General features: G+C 37.2%; 1 protein-coding gene and 1 long non-coding RNA gene across 2 annotated transcripts in view; both read right to left on the reverse strand.

The window, feature by feature from the left end:
* Positions 1-22,992, reverse strand: part of LOC149091663 (uncharacterized) — a 62,179-nt gene that overhangs the window by 29,581 nt on the left and 9,606 nt on the right. Inside the window, exon 2 of the long non-coding RNA XR_016196404.1 lies at positions 14,214-14,577. This is a non-coding gene — a long non-coding RNA (uncharacterized LOC149091663). The remainder of the gene's footprint in view (positions 1-14,213; positions 14,578-22,992) is intronic.
* On the reverse strand, positions 19,080-21,085 carry LOC115564226 (uncharacterized). The gene has a single exon (XM_030388295.2). The coding sequence runs from the start codon at positions 20,990-20,992 to the stop codon at positions 19,391-19,393; it is 1,602 nt and encodes a 533-aa protein (XP_030244155.2). The 5' UTR covers positions 20,993-21,085; the 3' UTR covers positions 19,080-19,390.

A 22,992-nucleotide genomic window follows, 5' to 3' on the forward strand; every position in this document is an offset into this window, starting at 1 on the left:
CCACCCGCCGTCAAGCAAAATGCTGTTCGTTGTTCTTGCGCACAGTTGACATGCTCACCGACTACTAGTTTCTAAACTTTTCTTGCCCATTGTTCAAAGTTTTGCTGCTACTGCTGCTGCCGTTGCTGCTGCTGGCGAATTCAGAGATTAGTCTTCCACTTGGCTAAATCTGCAGCAGGCAAAAGTTATGGCCCTGGCAGCACCATGGCCAGTTATGGCATAAAAGGCAAGGCGACTGCGATACCTGCCCATAGTCATGGTTCGCTTATTGCCTGCCCCTCCGCCCGCCATCCGCATGCCTTTGGGCCTTGCCTGTATTTGTGTCACTTTATTTGTATTAATGGCACTTGCGCATCCTGCGGCGCGGCTACAATAAGTAATTTGATCGAGTGCCGAGCACCGAGCACCGAGCACCGAGCACCGACTGGAGCAGCATAACGCATTGCGCCGTGTTCTGGTCCAGTCCGCACTGGACCGGGCACACCAACGAGCCCCACGCTCAACTATTCTAACTTGGCCACCCGACTGCCTTTATCAGTCGGCGATTGCATCGCCTTTGCATTGTGCAGCCAGCTGGACCAGACCAGCGAAATGAATTTTTAGAAAATCGAAAAGATAACCAAGTCAATGACGAATATGCGAATACACTATACATATTAGCAACAGAGCATAGTATTTATAAAATAAATAATTAATATACATATAAGAATATATATTTTACAATACTAATATAAAAAAAAAAAAACTATATATCAAAAAATAATGTTTTTTTTTTAATAAAAAAATAATAATAATTTAACAACGCATAGAGTATTTAAATTAATAATCAAGAAAATTAAGTTAAATATTTTAACAAATATTATAACAAATTTTAAAAATATGCTTATTAAATAATTTAAAAAATACAAATTTAAGATAATATAAAACACAAACATAATAAAACTAGAAAATAATTATAGAATAGCTTAAAGATGTAAAAAATTCAATAGAATGAATAGTTGGAAAAATTATTCAGATTTCAGTTTTTTTAATGAAAATTAGAAAGCAAATTTTAAAACTAAAAAATAAAATGATATAATTATATTTAATTTAAAATTAAATATTGAACGCCAAAAATGATATTACTATGCATATAAATAAAAATCTTAAAATTATACACTTTGAAATCCACACCATTAATAAAATACTATATCATTATTAATTTGATTTTATTAAAAACATATCAAAAAAATTTTTGCTGTGATTCGAAATCAAATCTGTATTTAGCTCGAATCTAAGCTATAGCACTTCTATTCTGCTCGCTGCCTTGCACTAATTGTTAATCAAAGCACTTGCCATAATCCATAGACCGTGCTCAAAAATAAAGTCGACTTTCATCGAAAAGGCAAACTGACTATGAGCACTGCAATGGATGCAAAGTCCCAGCTGTGCAACTCTGACTGCCATGCCGAATGCGACTGCCACATTGACTGCAACGCCAGCCAATGAGGGTGCAGCAGCAGCAGGAGCAGCAGGAGCAGCAGGTTGAACGGCAGTCGAGTGCAAGGGATTAAACACTCTAGATTTTATTAGATAAAACCCAGTGAATAGCAAAAGGAACTCAAGCCAAACTCCGCCCGTCCGCCCGCGCTGGCGCTTATATCATAAATTCTGTGACAAATGCAGGTAGAAACTTTTACCTAAGCCGAAGGGTAGAGGGAACGAGCGAGAGAGAGAGAGAGGGCGATGAGGGTATTATGTGCAGAGGCCCGAAAAGCCAGCAGGCTAATTGCAAACTTAAAGCTCGCTCGTGTGTATCGTTTTAATGCCAATTGATTCGGGGACAGAAACATTTATGCATTAAGTTGTCAGTCTTGCGGAGACAGCTGATTAGCCATCATTATCTTGGCTATAATGTAGTCAGACAGAGACAGACCGAGAGAGGGAGAAGAGGAGGGAGATGTGAATCGTAGTTAGATGTTGGTTTGGCATCGTTTGCTCAGTTTCCGTCTTGTTTGTCCCTGCATAAAATTTTCAGTTAAGTGCGTCAGTTGCGAGAACAAGTGACTTGAGCTCGTTTTGTTATTGAAATGAGCGGCAGACAGGCAACCAAACACATACACATACATGCACATGCGAACAAAGTGCGACTTACATTTATAGATACAAGTGCAGATATAGTTGCACACTTACAAGCACACACACATACACAAACACACACACACACACTCACACACTGACGCGAGCAACACTCGCACGCATGCATAAGTAAACAAACATAAACATTTGCTTCAACACGCTGCGTATAAAATGGCATAACAAGCAGCAGCCACAAAAGCAGCAACAAGGATCACAACAAACTAAATAGAAATAGGGCATGCAAGAGCAGCAACTGCCCTGGAAAAATATCAGAGCTAGGCTAAATAGAGGTATAATGTATATAAATTAATAAGCTAAGTTGATCACGTTATCAAAATATATAAATAAATATATAAATTAATTCAAATAAATATATAAATCCAATATAAACTTTAATAGAATAGTTTTTGAAGTATATCATTAAATATATAACTATATATATAACCCCTCCTGCGAATTTTCACTATGATTTTTTTTATATAATATAATAATTGTTTAATATTTTTTTAAAAGAAATAAATATGTAAAAAAATATTTTTTTTTTAATTTTAAAATTTTTTTTATTAAAATAAATATAATACTTATAATACTAATTTATTTCAATATTTTCACTATGATTTTTTTTATATAATATAATAATAATTGTTTAATATTTTTTTTAAAGAAATAAATATATAAAAAAATATATATTTTTTTTTTTAATTTAAAAATTTTTGTTATTAAAATAAATATAATACTTATAATACTAATTTATTTCAATATTTTTAAATGCAATTTAATATTTAAACCGCAGTGAGCAATTTCACTGGTAAAAGATAACAAAAAATATATTAAAATAAATTATGATCACATTAGTGAATGATTCAGCTCTTCACTTCCTAAGAATTTTGCAAATAAAATGACATTAAGAGCTAAAACGAATTTTTCATAAAAATAAATTTCTCAAATAAATATAATATTAACAAAATGCTTGCCTTTTAGTAAATTGAAAATTTAGTTATAATATCTATATATGCAGATATATATTTACATACAGTAATATATTGAAGTACCAGCAAGTTCCTCTTTGAACATATTGAAATATAAAAGCCAAATAATAATTAATTAATTTTTAATTTAATTCAATTAATTATTTTATATATAAAAATTTGCACAGACCTTGACATTTACTTAAAATCGGAAAGAAACTTCAGCTTTCACAATTCACAATTCAGCACCTTGACTATTATTTGTCTGTCAAACTTTATGGCACAACTCCCGGCTGGCATCCACAAATAATTTATAGGGCATCAAAACCGCCACAAATTTTGCTGCTGCGCTTTGCTGCGAGTTGCTGCTGCCGCGAGATGCTGCTGCTGCTGCTGCTGCTGCGGTTAGCATCATCTTTGCCTTATTGCCGCAGCTTTTCTTTTGTGCGCTCGCTGTTGGCACCTTAACGAGCTGTTGCCAGGTGCAAGGAACTTGCTCCACGAACTTTGTCGAAAGGGCTGCACACACAAAAAGGGCGAACAAGAATGAAGAAAAAAAAATAGCGAAAGCGAGAAATGGGAAAACCTTTTTGGCTGGCCAAGCAATTAAATTGCAAGTTGAGCATTTCAACGTTAGCGCGCACTAAGCAATTGACAGGCTGCCACTTGAAGGTTGACATGACATACAAATACGATATTCACACACACACACACATGAACACTCCCTCACACAGTCGAGTGCACATGCAATCAATTAAATTCGTTGTAAATTCAACGGCTTATCTGCCGTAATCAATCTTAATTTTCCACTTGACATGCAGCGCCCAGGCAAAGGCAAGCAGAAAAGCAACTGCAACTCAAACTCGAGCTCAAACGCTACGATTTCCCTTGAACCCACATCGTAGACGTTGCTATATTTATTCGTTCGTTCGCCTCGCATGTGTGTGTGCGTGTGTGCGTGTATGTATATGCAACTGGGCTCACATTACGTATACGCAACGCTTTACGCATTTTAAATCAAAATACATTTCCGGCTGACCCACAAAGATGTACGCAAAACACAATTTATTGGCAAAATAAAAGCGTCAAAGCACTTGAAGCTCACATTCATTCCTCCAGCTGCTGCAGCTGCAGCTGCACCAATACAGGATATTGAATATGTATGTGTGTGCGCTATGTGTAATTGTAAAGGGAAAACTCATACTGTGCTAGCTCTATAGCTCCAGCTGATATCATCAGCAAGAGCTGCCTGTGCATATGCAACATTAACAAATCGAAATAGTTTTAGCAATTTGTTTGTTTTGATTGCAAACCAAGGCCGAAGACTAAGAAACGACTATCAAGAGTAATAGAAATTCCAAATCGGGATAATCTCATATGAGAACAGAGCAACTTGTCTACTCTAACAACAGATCAATATCTATTCCATTACATATTATATAGAAATTCAAGTTGGAGTAACACGTGAAAAAAAATGTAATAAAACAGAGAATATTTTTTTTTTTTTAATTTTAATGAAAATCCCGATATGAAAATCAGTTATAAATGAATACAAGAAAATCTTAAAATATATATAATTTGACCTGCAATGAAAATTGCTTTATATATAAATATTTAATACAATCTTTCTTTACAAAATTGCATTTGTAAATGTTCAAAAGAAGAAATGCAGGAATCAAAAAAATTAAACTTTTCATAAATATATTAAAAAAAAAAACGGTCCTTTTCTTATTGCGGCTTCCTTTTAAGGAATTCTCTAGTCAGCTATTCATTCTTCTTCTTTGGCAAGGCAAAATTCATTATGAAGAATCAAAGTTACAGTTTAAATCTTAAAATAAATAGCATATCATTTTTTTTTTTTTTCAGTCAACAAGAAAATAATTATATAAAATAATATATATTTTAATTTACAGTATATATAATACCTGTTTACCTAGCGAAATATTCATAGGTTTGTCAACAGAGAGCAGTATTCTCTCAAGATATTCATAGAGACAGTCGCAACCAAAATCAAATTATTCACCTGCTGTGCAGCTAGTCACAGCATGAAATGAAGTTCCATAAATATATGACTTCCCAATTTCCATTAGCATTTCTAATTATGCATGCTTAGTATAGCAGAATGCCCAAGACACAGCTGTGCTGGACTTGAGTATTCCAAGATCTATGTATATATATATATACAAATATATATGTGTATATAGATAGAGAGCTATAGAGATATATAAACAGAAAGTAGTTCACATGACTTCATTGGGCGAATGCACAATAATCGCTTATGCAAACGAGGCCATTGAATCCTTTAGCTGACCAAAGGATATGTTGTTGCAATTTGTCTAGTTGCAGCTAGCGTTGACCGCTGCACACTTATCACACACACACCCACACACATGCACACGCACACGCACACACAGAGAGAGAGGCAGAGACTCATCGTCTTACCGGTAGCATTACTTAATATGTGTAAATTGTGTGGCATCAACTATTATGCATTGTATGTTATCTCTGGCTATCACAACGACTGCTCCATCTTCGCTCTGCAACATGGTAATGCATGATTTCTCCTCACTCCTCCTCTCTCCCGCTCGCCCACCGCGGCTACTCTTCAGCATACTTCAGCAATGTTGCCTGCCGCCCGACAGGTCGTGCCTGTAACAATTTATCATTTGAGCATGACGCACGCACATTGCTCACACACGCACACACAACGATACACGCTCGCACACACTCGCACAGTCATCAGTGGGCCGCAGGCAAAGGCATTTAACATGCAGTTTATGTTTGCCACAAGATCTATTACAGGAAATTCGCATATGCCGAGTACGCAATGGTATGTTGAGGCGTTCGCCTTAGCCACGCCCCCGAAAACCGCTGCAATCAGGCAAGCAGACAGGCAGGCAGGCGAGCGAGCGAGCGAGCGAGCGAGCAGAGTAGGCGCACAAATCGCTGTTAGTGGGCATGGCTCATGTGGCAAATCCAAATCGAGCAGCAAAACAAAACTTGATTATTTTGTGCGGTCCACGTGGTCTGTGGTCCAAGTGTTGCGGCCGCCTGAAAGGAGCTGTGGGCGGAGAGAGAGACGACTGCAGAGCCGTATTAGAGCTGAGGTTTTCTGGCCTCAAGCCATTGGCATTGGCATGGGCATGGGCATGGGCATGGGCATAGGCCTTTGCATTAAATATTGCAAGCCCGAAAGCCGCACACTTAACAAATATGACGCCTGCGAATTATGTCCTGCATCGTGCAGCCGACAGCTGCCAGCCTCCTGCATCCTGCATCCTGCCCCCTGCCTGCAGCTGTCTGCCTTTTGCCTTTGCGCTCAGCTTAGTTTATTGAACGGCAGCTTAGTTTGACAGCTCCAGCCCGAAAATCCAATCAGGCGAAACACATTTGCAATAACTTTAATTACGCATTCATAAATATTGTGTGCCTGTTAGTAAATTCCCTTTAAGTAATTATTTAGGCCTGTCAACAGAAGTTGTTGAGCTGCATTACGGCCGACCCGGCCCCGGCCTGTCCGGCTGCTTGACCAGTGCTTGAGCAGATTTAACATGATTAAATCCGCATATGCAGCAGCCGACAGATGTGTATGCATATCAATTTAGACTGATATCGCATGCTAGATAATAGAAATAATTGCATTTTGATCACACTGCGTATACTTAATGCATTCTCTTAATATTTGAGGAAGGCTTTGGAGTGACACAAGATGGCCAGAACGGATTTGTATTAAAGCTCTTTGAGTACTTAGTGGAAAATTGTATATTTAAATACAACAAACTTAAGGATTAATTTAAGGTATATTTAAGACAAACTGAGAGTATATTTGCTATTAAAAATCCTGAAAGAATAATTCTTTGTTCACTTTAGCACCTATATAAATTTAAATATAAATTTAATTTTACTTGTGATTTTATAGCTTAAGTTGATTTATTCTGTTTTTTTTTTTTTACCTTGAAACGAGATTTATTAAGATTAAATTTAACCTTAATTTATATAAAAATAAATATATATGTATATATGAATATATAAATATAAAATGTGTTTTAATATTTCGGCAAAATAAAATATTTTGGATAAAATATAAATTAAATTGTTATTTAAACAGAATTTAAAATAATATGTATTAGAATAATATGTATTAAGAATAATAATCATTCAAACCGAACATCGCTAAAGACTTTCTAATATTAATTTAAAATAAAAATATTATAAAAATAAAATAAATAGCTATAAATTGTACAATTTTAATTTTAAAAATATTTCTTTAATTAAAAAAAACTTTATATTGTTTGTATTTTGAATATGCTATTTAAATAATGCTAAAACTAATATCGTTCATATATTTGAGCGAGAAAAAAAGAAAGTACATTCAGTATTCGTGTTGGTTAAACATTTTCTAGCTGAAGCACTTGCAGCAATAAATCAACATTCTGGATTAACAGAAATATTTATAGCTTCTGTTATTTATATATTTTTAATACGTTTCGTTTCAAAAAAGAGCGACTCTTATATAAATTGCATTTGTAATAACTTTAATTACTATTAGTGCTGCCAGCAACAAAACCAACAAGAACAAGCAAACAATCAAACAAACTAACAGCAACAGCAACAGCAACAACAACAACAACATCTGCAATGTCACTTGGCAATCAAATAAGAATAAGCGCAGCGGGTGGGCTACACCAATGTGTAGTCTGGTGAGTGGTTGGGTGCGGTGGTGCGGTGGTGCGGTGGCTGTTTGTATGGCACCCTCAAAATCAGCTCTCAATATAATGCGGCGGAAGCTTTTGTGAAATCCTTACGTCCAACTTTTTAATACGAAAACTTTTTGCCGAGTTTAGTATAAAGGCAACAACAACAGCAACAACAAAAAGACCAGCAACAGCAGCAACAAGGACAACAACAAAAGGCAATTGCAACAGTCACTTTGGTGGACTTGTTGTGGCCAGACGACAGCCTCAGCCCAGCCCCAGCTTCAGCCTTAGCTTCAACCTCAGCCTCCGCCTTTGCATCAGAACCAGCCTCGAGTCCCTTGCCATATTGCCAGTTCCTATGTGCCATGGCCAAAGCGTCAGCAACATCTGCACAACTGCAGCTGCAACAGCGGCAACCCTAACGACCCCCCAACTGCTGGGCGACCAAAGCCACTTGAGCAGCACAGAAAACTAACTTAATCTTGTTTACATTCTATGACGAGTTATGAAAATGAAAGGATTAAGCGAGCCACAAACAAACGCACCAGCAAACCAAACCAAGCAACTAATACACACGCATACACTCACTCTCACGCACACACACACACACACACATGCATGCATTGGCCACACATGCTTAAGCGTGGCTTGTGCAAACAAAACTTACGCATGGAAAACCCAAAGAGCGCACAGAGTCAACAGCAGCAACAGCAACAGCAACACCAACAGCAGCAACAGCAACTACAATTTGAGAGGCCAAAGCGTAATTTGGCCAAAATACGAGAGTCGAAGCCAATAATGCCCTAGGTTAGGCTTTGGCATATCAATCTTTGCTCTAACTAAACGATTTCGGTTCTAGCCTAATTCCAGGCTAATGCTACCAAAGAACTTGAGTTGGCTATAAATCAGAGACAGTTAGAGTGCGACTAAGAGACAGATGAGCGAGCCAGTTAGAGTGAAAGAAAAGAAAGCTAAAGACAGCTCAGAACAATTTAGGCACAACAAATGTGAAAGACAATAAATACAATTTCTAGCTAAACCTTTAGAAACTAAAATATTTTGAGAAAATTAAATTTAAATAAAATACAGATGGAAAATTAAATTTAATAAGTATTTACACATAGCATAAAATATGAATATCTACATATTTATATTAGAGAGTAAAATATATATGAAGTTTATATTATAAACTTACCTTTATATACACTTATTAATCCAGATAGATAACACAATTAAATAAAGTTTAAAATTTGGATCAAATGAGAGCAGATCAACCTATTTGTTAAGATGTAACAAAAATGTAGAAAGCCTTTGCTCATATATTTTTATTATATTTATTATTTATTTTAATATATTCAAAGCGTGTATTTTTTTTTTTTACTTTTATTCACGCAGTTTACTTATACTCGATTTTCGACTTTTATATAATTCATATAATTAATTTATTTTTTATCTTCATTCATTTGTAAACGCAAATATTCTTTATCAATTACTATAAGTAATTAATTGCAATTTTTTCCTATGAAAATTCAAGAATTACGAAGCATGCATAATGCTGGTAATAAAGCAATTAATATAAACCAGAAAAAAATGTATTTATTGTATTATTCGAATGAATCAAATATTATTAATTGAAATAATCCGCTGATTGAGCATTTATGTTATTTATGTATATATTTTTTTCTGCATATATAAAAAATATATTTATATACATACATATCTACATATGCATTAATGCCGTAATTGACTTCTTGGTATTTACTTATTCAACTTAAATAACGCAGAAAATTATAAAACAAAAGAATATCATATTTTAGTAACATTTGAAGTTAATGAAAACAGTAAAATTGAGAATGCAGAAATTCTATATAACACAAAGCCAAGCTACAAAAAGTGCAGGATCTCTCAAGGAGCAATCATATTTTTGAATGTATTTGGACTTTAAGATATTTTAAGAATAATTGACTACGGTGAAAAACCACGAAAAGCTGGAGTTAATATAGAAATATAGAAATATGTATAATTAACTATGTAGACTACAAATGAATTTCAAATTGAGTTCCAATTGCCTTGCCTCTGTTGCTTTGCGTATATTTAGGGCCACCCTACTTGGCCAGGGCATATGCACACAACGAGTAGTGTTTAACCGGCTCAAAGCAACAAACAAATGCCAGCTGCTGTAATGTTGTCAGCAGCCACGCCCCTAGCTATAGCTATTATTACAGCTGCCCACTTTTGTTGCTTGCAAAATTAGCTGCATTTGTGAGTAGAGCTTTTTTCTGGTTATATATATACATAGTATATACATATATATATGTGTGTGTATGGTCAGTTTGTATCAATTGCATTCTATAAAAAGCGTAACACATAACCACAGCATACTTTCAACGCTAGGTGGCGCCACTGGCGCTTGTTTATAAATTTCTCATTCATGTGTGTCCGAGTGTGTGTGTGTGTGTGTGTATGTGTCAGCCACAATGTTCCGTTAGCCTCACTCGGTTTATTTATTTGCTTACTCCATTGGCCCATAATTCTGAAGTGTAAAAAATATTTTGCATTGCGGTTGCCAACACGTGCGCCACGCATCCATCAATGCTTTGTCCGGCAACTGTCACAGACCAAACACGGCCCACGCCCATCGCCAGCCCGTCCTGTCACGCCCACACGTACTCGAATTTTAATTTGCACATCATCGATAAACAGTGAAGTAGCCCAAAACTGCTGGCCAAAGGACAGCGCACGTTGGCTGATCTGGCAACGCGTACGGCACATGCCTCTATTAATGTGTGTGTGCGCGTGTGTGTGTGTGTTATGGCTGTGCGTGTGTGTGGCAATTTCGAAAATAAAGTTATTAAGCAGCACATCATGCACTTTAGTTGCCATTTTGTGCGGCATCTGGCAACTGCAGCAAGCAACTAGTTGCCAATTAGTCTGGCAACGCCAAACTTTTGCTTTGTCTATTTCGCACTGATTTCAGCAACTATTTTCATATTTATATTTGAATATTTTTCGGGCGTTATGCTTAAAAGTTTCGCAATTAATGTAAAGTTTAAAATAAAATTATTTTGGCATTACATTTTCGTTAATTAAATTGTTGAAGCTTAAGGGAAACATGGACCGCACCGTACAGAAGTTTTATGTGGCGAATGAGCAACTGAAAGAGCTATATACATATATGAAAAGTTTAGCATTTGTTGAGGCATTCGAATGAATTTTTTCCATACCATGCAAATAGAGTCTCTTGACAAGAGAATTATAATCTTGCACAGTAAACCTCTTGCTATTTGATGAGTTCATTTGTATTTGAGAGCGTAAATAGTGAGAGCAATAGGGGTACTAGATTATGAACTTCTCTGAGCATTATGTTCTTCATTTACAATCTGAATTGGAGGTCAATTTCCCTTTATAAGAAATATATATTTAATTAATATCCTAATAATATTATTAGTCAGGTAAACAGCTGTTGAAATATAGTTTTCGGAAATACTATCTCTTTGTCTTTCTCTCACTCTCTTATTATTATAAGCTTGCTTTCCAACTTTCCTCTAGAGTGCTTACATCTTCAACTTGTTTAACAATTAAAATAGAAACTTTCTTCCTTTGCTATTATCCTTCTCTCTCTCTCCGGCACACACACTCACACTCACACACACACATTGACTTTCTTCAATTACTATTAGCCTTCTCTCTCGCTCTCCCTCTCTCTCTCACACACACACAAACACATTGGCTCCCCTTTTTAGCCATTAAGCACTGTCCTGTTTTTGTGGGGATTATTTACTTTTCAAGTATTGCTGTTTATTATTATTAGTTTTATATGATTTCACACCTGTGCTGGAATAATATGCATTAGCATTTGCCTTGCAGCATGGGGCAGCAATAACTTTTGCTGGATTTTGCCCGCATTATGCGGTTCTACGGCAATTCACTCGGATCCCATGCTTCTTGTTGATGTTGCATAAATTGTGGCAAGCATTTATTGTATTTAATGTAAACTTGCCACTTACCACTTGCCACTTGCCAAGTGCAAATAGGCACGCAAGGGCCACGTGTTGCATCTTACACATGTGAGACAGAGAGGGACAGCAATAGAGTGTTTATGTGTGTGTGTGTGTGCTGTTGCTGTTGATGAGTTGATGAAGTTTGCGGTCAAAAAGTTGATGCCATATTGAGCTGAGTTCAAAGTTGAAGGTAAAACTTGCCTTGGACAATGCTATTAAAAGTTGCAGAAATGTGAGCGAATTGCAAAAGATTTGTTGAACAAATTCTTAAAACTTTCGTGTAAACAGCCATTTTAACATATTCTCAAAGCAAATGCAAATGAACATCAAATGAAGTTTTTAGCATAGAAGAGGCATTGAGTACCCAAGCACATGCAACTGAAGTAATTTACAAAATAGTTTTAGCTGATAACAAAACGTTGCAGTTGAGATTAAGAAAATGCAAAATAATTTTACATTATCCAAGAAAAAACTATATAAAATACAAATTATTTATGCTGAGTTGAGGTGGAGAAAAAAAAATGAAACAAAGAGTTGCAGAAGCTCTGGATATTGTTGGATATTGGGCAATTTCAGAGAGTAAAAAATCATATTGGCAGCTCGATTTGTCAGGAAGGTGAACAGCACAGCACTTGCCAATATTTCAACTTAACACGTTTCCTTCAGGACTGAAACAGAAATTATTATTACTATAACAAAAGTTAATACAAAAAATTTTAAAAAATTTAAACCAATTTTAAACAGAAATAAAATAAAACAAACCCTTTGAAGCGCACTTAAAATCAAAAATAATTTCAGCAATAAATATTAAAATATTTGCCTGAAATGCAGCATTAAAATTATGAAAAGCGAACGATAGATTGAACATCCCTATGCAACTATAAACACACCAAAATTTACATTGACCCAAAAATTGCAGTATGAAGATAAATACAACAACAACAACAACAAAAGCAATATAAATAAAATACAACAAAAAAGATACGCATGAAAATGGGTCCATTAAAAATAGATGTGCGGCCGTTGTGCGGATTTCCAATTGCGTTCAGAGGCACTGCAGATGTAAGTATATATATGTAGAGAGGGGTGTATGTACATACATATATATATATAGTAGATATGCTGCATCAAGTGGCACGCCCACGCGTAGTCAACGCCCATGTTGTTGGGCCGACTCGCACGCACATTTGCGGTTCATAATTTGCGTGCCATTTTTGTTTGTTGATGGACAAAATCAACACATCCAACAGTAACAAAAGCAACAAACAAAGTGGCGGGCCACAGACAAGAGAGGGTGACTGAGAGATACCCTGTAGGATGGAAAGAAGATGGAGAAAGTAGAGCATAGACAGCTGGGAGATAAGCAAGTCCTTAAAGTCCTAATAGCAAGCTGGGGATAGGGAACGGAAAGAAAGAGAGAAAGAGAGAGAGCCATATGAAAGAAGACAGAGCTAATTAATAAAGTACTGAGAGATACCTTTTACTCTAGAAGATGAGGCAGAAGGTGGTGGTGCATGGGTATGTAGATACGAAAAGAGAAAAGAGTGAAATAAATAGAAATTAGGTAGAGCCAGGGAGAGAGAGAGAGAAGAGAGAGAGAGAGAAAGAGAGAGAGTTGAATCAAGTTAAATACATAAAAAGAACAACTGCCTTGCTTTTCCTATTTACGTATCTCTCTTTTTATGTCTCTCCATCTCTTTCAGCAGCACAAACACATTTAACCAAAGCTCCCCATTTCACTGCTTGACCCTGTTCTACAGGGTATTTAAAATGCAGCTTTCAACTTGAATTTAAATTAAAACGCAAGCGCGACGATGGCAAATTACAGGAAACCAACTATGAATAAATATACAAATAAATACATACATAAATAAACACACAGACATATAAATAGTACTTGTATAAAATATGAATTTATAAATATATATATATATATGCGTGAAGGCATGGACTTTATATAGACGATAAATATTGATTGTACGGTCACGTTAATTTCTGCCAATTATGCCCAACCCAAACACTTATTATGTGTGTGTGTGTGTGAGTGAGTGCGTGTGTGAATGTGAAGCACTGTCTGCAGCTCTTTTATTATTATTATTATTATTTTCTATTATTAAATATGTCTCCATAATTATCGAACTCTTTGGCAATTGCCTTTAGTCGGCTGAAAATGTTTACCGAGCATGAAAAATCTTGTACTACTTAAAAGTTGTTTTTAATATATTCTTAAATTTTTAATTTTAATTTTTTTTATATTAAGTTAGAGTTTGCTTGTCCAAACACTCTCGATGAGGCCAAAGCATGCTCTGTCTTATATACTAGTATAACATATATGTATATACTTTATACTTTACTTCTTCCCAGACAAAAATAATTTTTTTTAAAACTATTTTATCGACTTTCTATAATAATATTTTTCATTTACTTACCTTGTGCAATTAAGTTCCTCACATTTTCAGATCGAAGCCTCGATAAGAATTTCACATTTTTGTTAATTTTTGTTAATTATTCTAAAAGTTCAGTTATTCGAAAGCCGTGTAACTTTGTTGATACCTTCTTCTTCTTTTTTTTTTTTTTTGCATCGTCTCTCGCATATTTTGTAGCTGCTCGGCGAGCCCATGTTTTATATAAGCATATGTGACTGTCCTCCCGTTGGGTATCTGTATCTTATGTGCCAAACCGCTTGTATACGTATCTGGGCTGCGTTTCCTTAAACTTTCCGTTGCCATCCGGCAGATGCTCTTCTCTCTCTCTATCTCTTCTTTCCTATGTGCCTCTCTGTCTCTCGCTTGGCTGGCAATTATGAAAAGCAAAATAAAAATAGCATTTTTAGCGCTTGGCTGCAAATTTCTTCGCACAGCAAACTTTGTCCAAAAAAATAAGGGTAAAAAAATATATATGGAAAATAAAAAACGAAAGATATATATATGTATGTATATATATGAAAAGGAGCGACAAAAAAAAGAGTATGTCTATAGATTTTGTACTGCAAGTTGGGTTACTTGGGGACGGTTTTTGCAAATGACAAAAAATTTTTAGTGTAATTATCTTTTGAATAATTAAAGAAAAACGTTGGCGCAGCTTAACAAGGAGCAGAACGCTGCGAAAATAGCGCAAAAACTGTGCCAGCAACAGGACCAACAGCAGGACGACAAATACAACGCACACACACACACACACACACGCACACAGAGTGGATGTTGATAACTAAGGCTGGCATCGCTTTTCGCCTTCGCTCTTCCACATCCCGCCCACACCCACACCCACAGCCTGGACATATTTTTAAGTTTTCCTTTTGCCTAATGCCTCGAAGCCCTGTAGGGCACTGGCGCTGTCGTGGGCGCCCGTGTAGGCGAGGGCGTGGCCATGGCAGAGCCACCCAACTGCTTAGCGTTCGAAGCACACGCGCTGTAATTTGCTTCAAGTTATGCTCATTATGCGCCAATTATTTATGTCAAATGAAAAAAAAAGGCAGCCAAAAAAATTCGTGAACGTTCAAGGGGGAAAAATCACGAAGATTTTGCTTTGGGTCGATTGCGAGCAAAGGTAAACCACAACGAAATGCACCGGAATATAGGTAATAAAGGGAAATTCGTGTTAAGTGGAACAAATCTAAATGAAATTTTTCATAATCTACAGCAAGCAGGAAATACTTGACTCGGGAGCTGAATGAGGATTGCAAGAACGTAATACTCCTTAAAGAATATGAATTAAGCATGAGCATACTCTATATAGGTAAGGCTAAAGGGGAGTTTTTCATTCAGCTGTCGTTTAGATTTCCATATTGCATCATTTAAAAATACTTTTATAGAACAATAATCTAATATGAGAAAATAAGAATTTTGAATCAAAATTGGAATAAAAAAGAATTAATTACATTTGTATGTAGTTTATTATATTTTTAAATTATTATTATAAATTAAGTTTAAAGCTATTTCCAAGGCATTATATTTAACAACAAAATTTGCTTATCTTTCAAAAAATCTTTCTTGGGGTTTCATCAAACCTCAAACCTATTTATTCTCTGCATTTTAGCTCAAGGTCCAAAAATGTCTCCACATGCTCAAGCTTCGCCACGGAGCTAAGCCGAATTGGCATTAAATGTTTTTAATTATCTTTTAAAGTCTGACAGGGGAAATGTTGAATAAATATATGAAAAGTCTAATTTTATATGTTAGCTGCTGATTATAGCTTAAAATCTGTATATAGCAAATTTATGTGGTATATAACACTAGATAAGAAATCAAAGCAAAGCCTGTAGGAACTTCCATTTCCTTATAAATAACCATTTTAAAAACAGATAAATCAAGATTTGTATGACTCAAGAAAATTTAAAAACTCTCTTGGAGTAGGTTGACTGAAAGAAAATGAAGACATTTATCAATTTTACTCTGTTTTATTTGATTTTCCAATATCTATCGCTTTTAAATGAAACCAGTGCAGATTACAGCACATTATTTTACAGATTTTTGAACTTATTTTAAAGACTCATTCAACGCTTCTTTCGTGCATTCAAAGCAATCCGAACAGAAACACACACACCCGCACACAGCCACTCACATACACACACCACACATAATCGCAGCTAACGCAACGACTGTGCTTGGGCCTCTTTGTGGGTTCGAGTTTACTGAATGAAATTAATTGTTGAAAAATTGTTGTGCCAAATGCAGTTTCTTAATGACATGAATGAATTCAGAGCATAATAATGGCATACAGCTGCATGAATATGCCAAAGAATAAGTCGTTACGAATTTAAATACTTTTACTGAAGGTATCCAAGATTCGAAATAAAGTCAGTTCTGTTTAAAAAGTTAAATACATAAGTTAAATACATAAGACAGACAGACCTTTATATATTAATATACAAAGATATTCCGAAAAATCATAAGTCCAGATCCATAACTGCCCGCCTGTCTGCCCCCTCCTCGATTTATCTATATATCTGTACTGCAACGCATAATTGCAAATAATTGACTGCAGCTAGATGCGATTGAATATAATTGATTATAATTGAACTTTTATTACCTCTAATTTATGTCAAATTTGATTTCGCTTAACAGAAGAATATCAAAGTCTTTTACACAATTTTGACAGTCGCTTAAATTTCCTGCCATTTAGTCGCTATCTGAGATTAAACTTTTCAGCAAAGCCAGTTTGTTTGTTTGCATGAGAAAAAGATACAGAGAGAGAGAGAGAGAGGGAGTGATGGGAGGAGCAGAGCTAAATGTAAAGAGAAAAGCATGCGAAAAAAATGTTAAAGCATTTTAAAGAAGAGATTCTGAGAATTTCTTTCAGTGCTTAAGTAGAGAATAGCTAGCAACTGAGATGCCTGGAACTTAATACATATTTTGTTAAGAATGCTTTCCGCCACTGTTTATAGTTTGTGTTTAATTTCGTGAAGCGTTTTTGTTGAGTAAAATGGGTTAAGAGCCGCATATCATAGTCTAGATGATGGGATGGGGAAGCTGGCGCCATGGCGCCTGTCTCCAATTACACTGCGGACATGGATAAGCAGGAGGAGAAGATAGAGATAGAGAGAGAGAGAGTAGAAGTAGAAGTAGAAGTAGAGGCAGGAATCGGAGCAACCCGGAGCAGCCGTAGAAGCTGCAACCCGTCTGCCGCTGTCTTGGCGTTGTCCTGTGCAAGCTGATGCCACGCTTGGCACTGTTGACATGCCATTACTGCAGCTAATTAGAGAAGCGACCCAATGGAGCTGCCAGAGTCAGAGTCTCCAGACTCGTCTCGTCTCAACTCGACTCGACTCGACTCAACTCACTCTCACCCGGTGTTGAGAGCCACTGCCGAATGTCCAACTGTCCAACTGTCGGACTGTCGGGCTGTCCTGCTGTCGGGCCTGGTGTTGCGACGACCTGTCATGTGACATTGTTGACGCCTCGCACGTTACTGTGCGCGCTGCCCCACGGGTACACGAGCAGCTCGATTCCCAGCAGCGCCCCGTGTGGCTCCCACGCTGCATGCCTTGTCAACTTCCTTCCATTTCCAGTTCTCATTTGTGCGGCATTTCCGGTACAATGGCGGGCACAATGGCGGCAAGCCCGCACTCGAGTTGTTTGTTGGCGACGTTTCGCTTTCCGCCGCAACTAAATCATTTGTGGAGAAACTGTCGCCGTTGCCGTCAGCAGACTCTGCTTGCTTCCCATCTCTCTTTCTCTATCTCTCACTCTCTCTGTCTCTCTCTGCCTCTCACGTTGCAATTGTCTTTCTTTTCAAATAGTTTCGTGCGCCAGCCAGGAGCCAAAAGTTGGCACAGTTAATTCATGAGATTTCACGGTTTATCTCACAGCCAGCTCCAGCACTGGACGCCCTTAACACACACTCTCTGTCTCTCTCTGCCTTGCTTTCTCTGTCTATCTCTGTTCACTTCTCTTTTTGGTATTGCTGTGCGTCTTTTCTCTGCTGCGCATAGTTCACAGTTAATTAGAAAACTATTCCGCGTGCGGCGCTTTGCCAACTTTTGAACTCTCCACGCGACTCAGCTCAACTCTAGCCGATGCGACGCCACTCGACTCGCCCCGACTCGCCTCGGCTCAGCTCAGCTCAGCTCAACTCTCGATTCGAGGCGCCCACGTTTAATTATAATTTCCGTAAAAGTTATGTTTATCCTTAATATATGCATAACCTTGGTCATTTTGTTTAGCTGCCGGCTGCTATTTACCCAGTAAGTTTTCCTTAGCTACACCTGCCTTTGCTGCGCTTTTCGATTCAGTTGCCACGAGGCGCCAGGTAAACGGCCAAGGAAATTTCATCATATGCTAGCGGAAATGCAATATTTTGAATCAAAACTAGAAACTTATAATTGCAGTTGAAATGTTTTTGTAAGAAATATGATTATTTATCAGGGGCTTCGAAATACCTATCTATACTCTGTCACAATTATATCTGTTCTATTTAGCTGCATCAAGCTGCTTTTGTGCACTTTAAGGAATTTTAAATTAATATATTTAGCATTTTATTTCTCATATAGATAACTTTTTTAAGCTATCTTGAAAATTGAGCATTAATAATGAAGCCGAAATTATATTTTAATTTGATTATTTATGAGCATAACAGTATATATGTACATACATATATTTATATATTCATATATACAGCACCATTTATATTCGTGTTTTTTTTTTTTCAATTTTAAACGCAAATAAAACAGTTAATATGAATTGAAATGGAAAATATTTAAATAGTAAGAGGTATATATCTAAACATTTTATTTAATTTAAGTACAAAAAAGTTGTACGAAAACCAAAAATAAATACAAAATTTAGCTTTACTCTAATATACGTTATTTTTTCCCTAGACAACGTCAACTTCTTATGAAGTTGAGTAAATAATGTTTATTAAATAATGATAACTAACTAAACGCTTCAGCTTGGCCTTTTCATGCTGTTTTCTAATGTCCTAGTAGACTGTCTAGTTAGCTGCTATTTGGCTTCCAACTACTTTATTGAAACTACAATAAACTTTCTAAGAATGGGAATAAGATCATTTGAGTTGGATTAACTAATAAAAATTTAAATAAATATACACCTGCCAACATGAACGTTCATAACTCTCCCCAGCTATTCACTCAGCCCACCCTAGGCCTGCTCTACCAATTTGGACAAAGAGTCAGCTCCACTTGAACCACATCGTTACCCGCTAAATCTGGATGCTTAAGCACAAACTCATTAATTTTCGAGCCGTAGAAGAACAGCTGAACCGGCAATTGGCGCTGATGGCACCCACTGTGCAGCTCCTCACGCAGCTCACTCTCAATGCTGTAGATGAGCTGCCCAGAGAGCAGGACGCAACGCTCCAGATGCAGCACATGCAGCTGCTTGCAGCTGAGCAGCAAACGGAGAATCGCCTGCTCTGTGACTCGCTTGCACGACTGCAACGAGATCTCCCGCAAGTCCTGGAGACTGCACAGCTTTGCCATGCCTTCGTCGTCGAGCTGGTTGTGATGGGGCAGCGAGAGAATACGCAGCGCCTTCAGCTGAGCAACCAGCTCCAAGTGCCTGGCATCCAATGAGATGCGGGAGCTGCTCTCCAGTTGGATGAGCTGCTGCGCTTTGTATGTGACGAGCCACTGCAGCAGCTCAAGGCTGGGCGGACTATCGTGCATGATCAGCTGCCGGAGAGCGGGAAGCTTGGCCACGTACTCCAGGTGCAGAGGCTGCTCCTGGTAGCTGAGCGTCTTCAGTGCAAGTCGCTCCAGACGCTCGCAGCAGTGCTCGTTGGCCAATGCCCGGAACACATCCGTTTGCTCTGTGTGCACAGCCTTGACGCTCAGCTCCCTGAGCTTGGGCAAGCGGCTGCAGATGCTGGGCAGCAGCGCAAACTGCAGATCGAAGCAATATAGGAGATCTAACGATTCTATAGAGCTAGGCAGCTTATCCATGTGCCGGCCGGTCAGCATGTCATTGTAGCAGAGATTCAGTGCCTTCAGTTTAGTCAGATGACTCAATGCCAGCAGGCTTTCATCGCTGAGGTCGCAGTTGGACAACTCCAGCTCCTCCAGCTGCTGCAGCTGGCCGAACAGCTTGCGCATGTTGCGCAACGATAAGGGACTATATCTGAGGCGCAGCACCTTGAGTCGCTGGCAATGGTTGGCTAGGTATTCAATCAGCCGCTGGTGATGATTGCGCGGGATTTGGCCAACAAGCTGGCTCAGATGCTGACCGAATAGCAGCAGAAAATCACGAATATGCCACAGGCTGAGCCCCTTGAAGATGCCCAGATTAATGGAGCTGTAGAGGGGCGGACAGCGTTGCAGGACGCGTGCGAGGCTGAGTTGATCCGCAAGCGCTAGATAACGGTATATGCAGAGCAGGCAATCATCATTAAGCCTCATTATGGGCGACATTTGGCAAATGGACCCACAGCGCTCCACAGACGCCGGCTGACCCCAGCTATAAAAGGCCTCCACCTTAACCAGCTGCTCCTCTACCAAATGCCTCTCCTTCAGCAGCACATCCGCTGCATCCCGTGAGCTCTCGTACAGAACGTAGCCGTACTTAAATCTCCTGTCAGTCGCCTTCTCTGTCAGCTCCATCTGCAGCACTCTGCCAAAGCTGTTGAAGTAGTTCGACAACACCTCCGACTCCATCTCGATGGGCAGAGCGTGCACAAAGAGTTTCCTTATCTCGATGTTGTCCTCGGTGTAGGCTATGGTGCGGCCATAGAACGGACGATAGCGAACTTCTGACATTGGCTCACAAATAATGGATTGATTTATACAAAATATACTGAATTTTTATTGACATGTGCTTTAACTAGGATATCTGATTGAAATTCTTTTTTTTTTTTTAGTGAGTGGACTAGCTTGATTTATAACTAAAGAAACCTCAAACTATTGCTACAAATTCGATAGGCTAAAGGTAATTCGTAATCAAATGGCAAATCATATTTAAGCGTATGCATATGGAATAAATATATTTTTATCCTCTATCCTAATTGATAATAAACTACAATAAACTATATAAATAATAAATAGATATATTTTTATATTATAAAAATATACATACAATCTCCATTGATGAAATATGTTTAGGAATCTTAATAAAGACAGCAAATCTACCATAAAATAATATAGAATAATATATAATTATTTATACATGATTGTTTTTATATATATTTATTATTATTTAATAAAAACAAAAAAAAAAAACTACAATAAAATAATAAAGAATAATATATATATAAATAGATATATTTATTTATTATATATACTATATGATTGATGAAATATGCTTAACAATTTTAATAGAACCAGAAAAAGTACAATAAATATATAAACTAAATAGAGTAGTAAACTAAATAGAGTATCTATACGATTCATGATTAAATGGCACGCATTAGTAAAAATAATATAATTTTTGATCGTAAGCTTACTTAAAATCTATTATAATTATATATATAAATATAAATATTTTATTTTATATATATTTTAAAATATTTTTAACTTTCGTTAAGTAAATAGAAGGCAAACCTTTAGTTTTCTCTACGTTTTAATTTGATTTAATTTTATACACATATTCAACCATTTTTATACTTTCCCTTTTACATAAAAAACTCTATACTATTGCTCTGCTTTGTTCTCTATTTTCGGTTCTCTTTAAGTAAATAATATATCTGAGCTTTCCAATGTCCACTTCAACCTTGCCTTGCCACTCTTCAAATCGCTTTAATCACTAAGCTATTCTAACCCAGATACATATACACATATATACGTTTGTTGACATTCAAGTCTGAGCACTTTTTTCATAGTTGTTGGAAAAACTTTGTCAGCTTTTAGCTAGCCTGCTGGAAATTATTTACAAAACACTTGAGAGTTTCATGATTTAAAATAATCATATTTACATGATATAGGCCAGAGAGAAAACTAAAAAAATCCAGCCTTTTACGAAACGCAGTCACGCCATAGCCACGCCCCACTCCTTGTGCCCCTTTGGGCACATTTTATGAAAGTTGAACAATTTGTAAACAAAAATTTTACACGCACTACACCTAAAAAATAGAAATACAAAAAAAAGTCGCCCAATCAATTTTGTTGTTTGTCGCTTCAGCTTGTGGCAGCAGCAGCAGCAGCAGAAACCGCAAAGTGTTTTTCATTTTACTTCTCTGTATTTTTGTTATTTTTGGTTTTTTGTTGCCCCCCGTTGGAATTTATTGCATGCAGCAACTGATTTGATTAGAAACGCCCATTGCCCCATTGCTGGCGCGCTACGCCCATTGGCTTAGCCTTCAGTTCAACGCTTTTGAGGGCCGCCTGGCCGAAAGCAATCTCTTAATTTGTTTACAAGCTTTGCTTTTGGCCGTCTATTTCGTTCCGATCCGTTCCGTATCGTTTCGTTTCGTTTCATTCCTCATCCTGCTCTAGTTTTGCCGCACTTCTCAAAAAAAACCTCAAAAAAAAAGCAAAATGAAAGAGAAATACATAAAAAGCCAAAAGAAACGACGCGACGCGACGCCTCGACTCGTTTGCAACATTTGCAGTCGACGCCGGCGCTGCAATCGCTGCTGACGTCGACGTCGCAGTTAAGGCTGCCTGCCTCTGATAGAGATCTTGCTTTTATTTGTTACTTAGCATATTTTCACCTTGAGGGCAAACAATCTTCCCTAGACACACACACACACATAGCACAGAGCACACACACACACACACACACATAGATGCTTGTGCCTGGCAGAGAGTAATAAATATTTTTT

The sequence above is a fragment of the Drosophila navojoa genome, chromosome 3 (assembly GCF_054131105.1).
Source record: "Drosophila navojoa isolate 15081-1374.11 chromosome 3, UAZ_NAV_1.0, whole genome shotgun sequence".
Lineage (NCBI taxonomy): Eukaryota > Metazoa > Arthropoda > Insecta > Diptera > Drosophilidae > Drosophila > Drosophila navojoa.

What these genes read in the sequence shown, in the direction of transcription:
- LOC115564226 (XM_030388295.2), bottom strand. Translation starts at nt 20,992, where the DNA reads ATGTCAGAAGTTCGCTATCGTCCGTTCTATGGCCGCACCATAGCCTAC.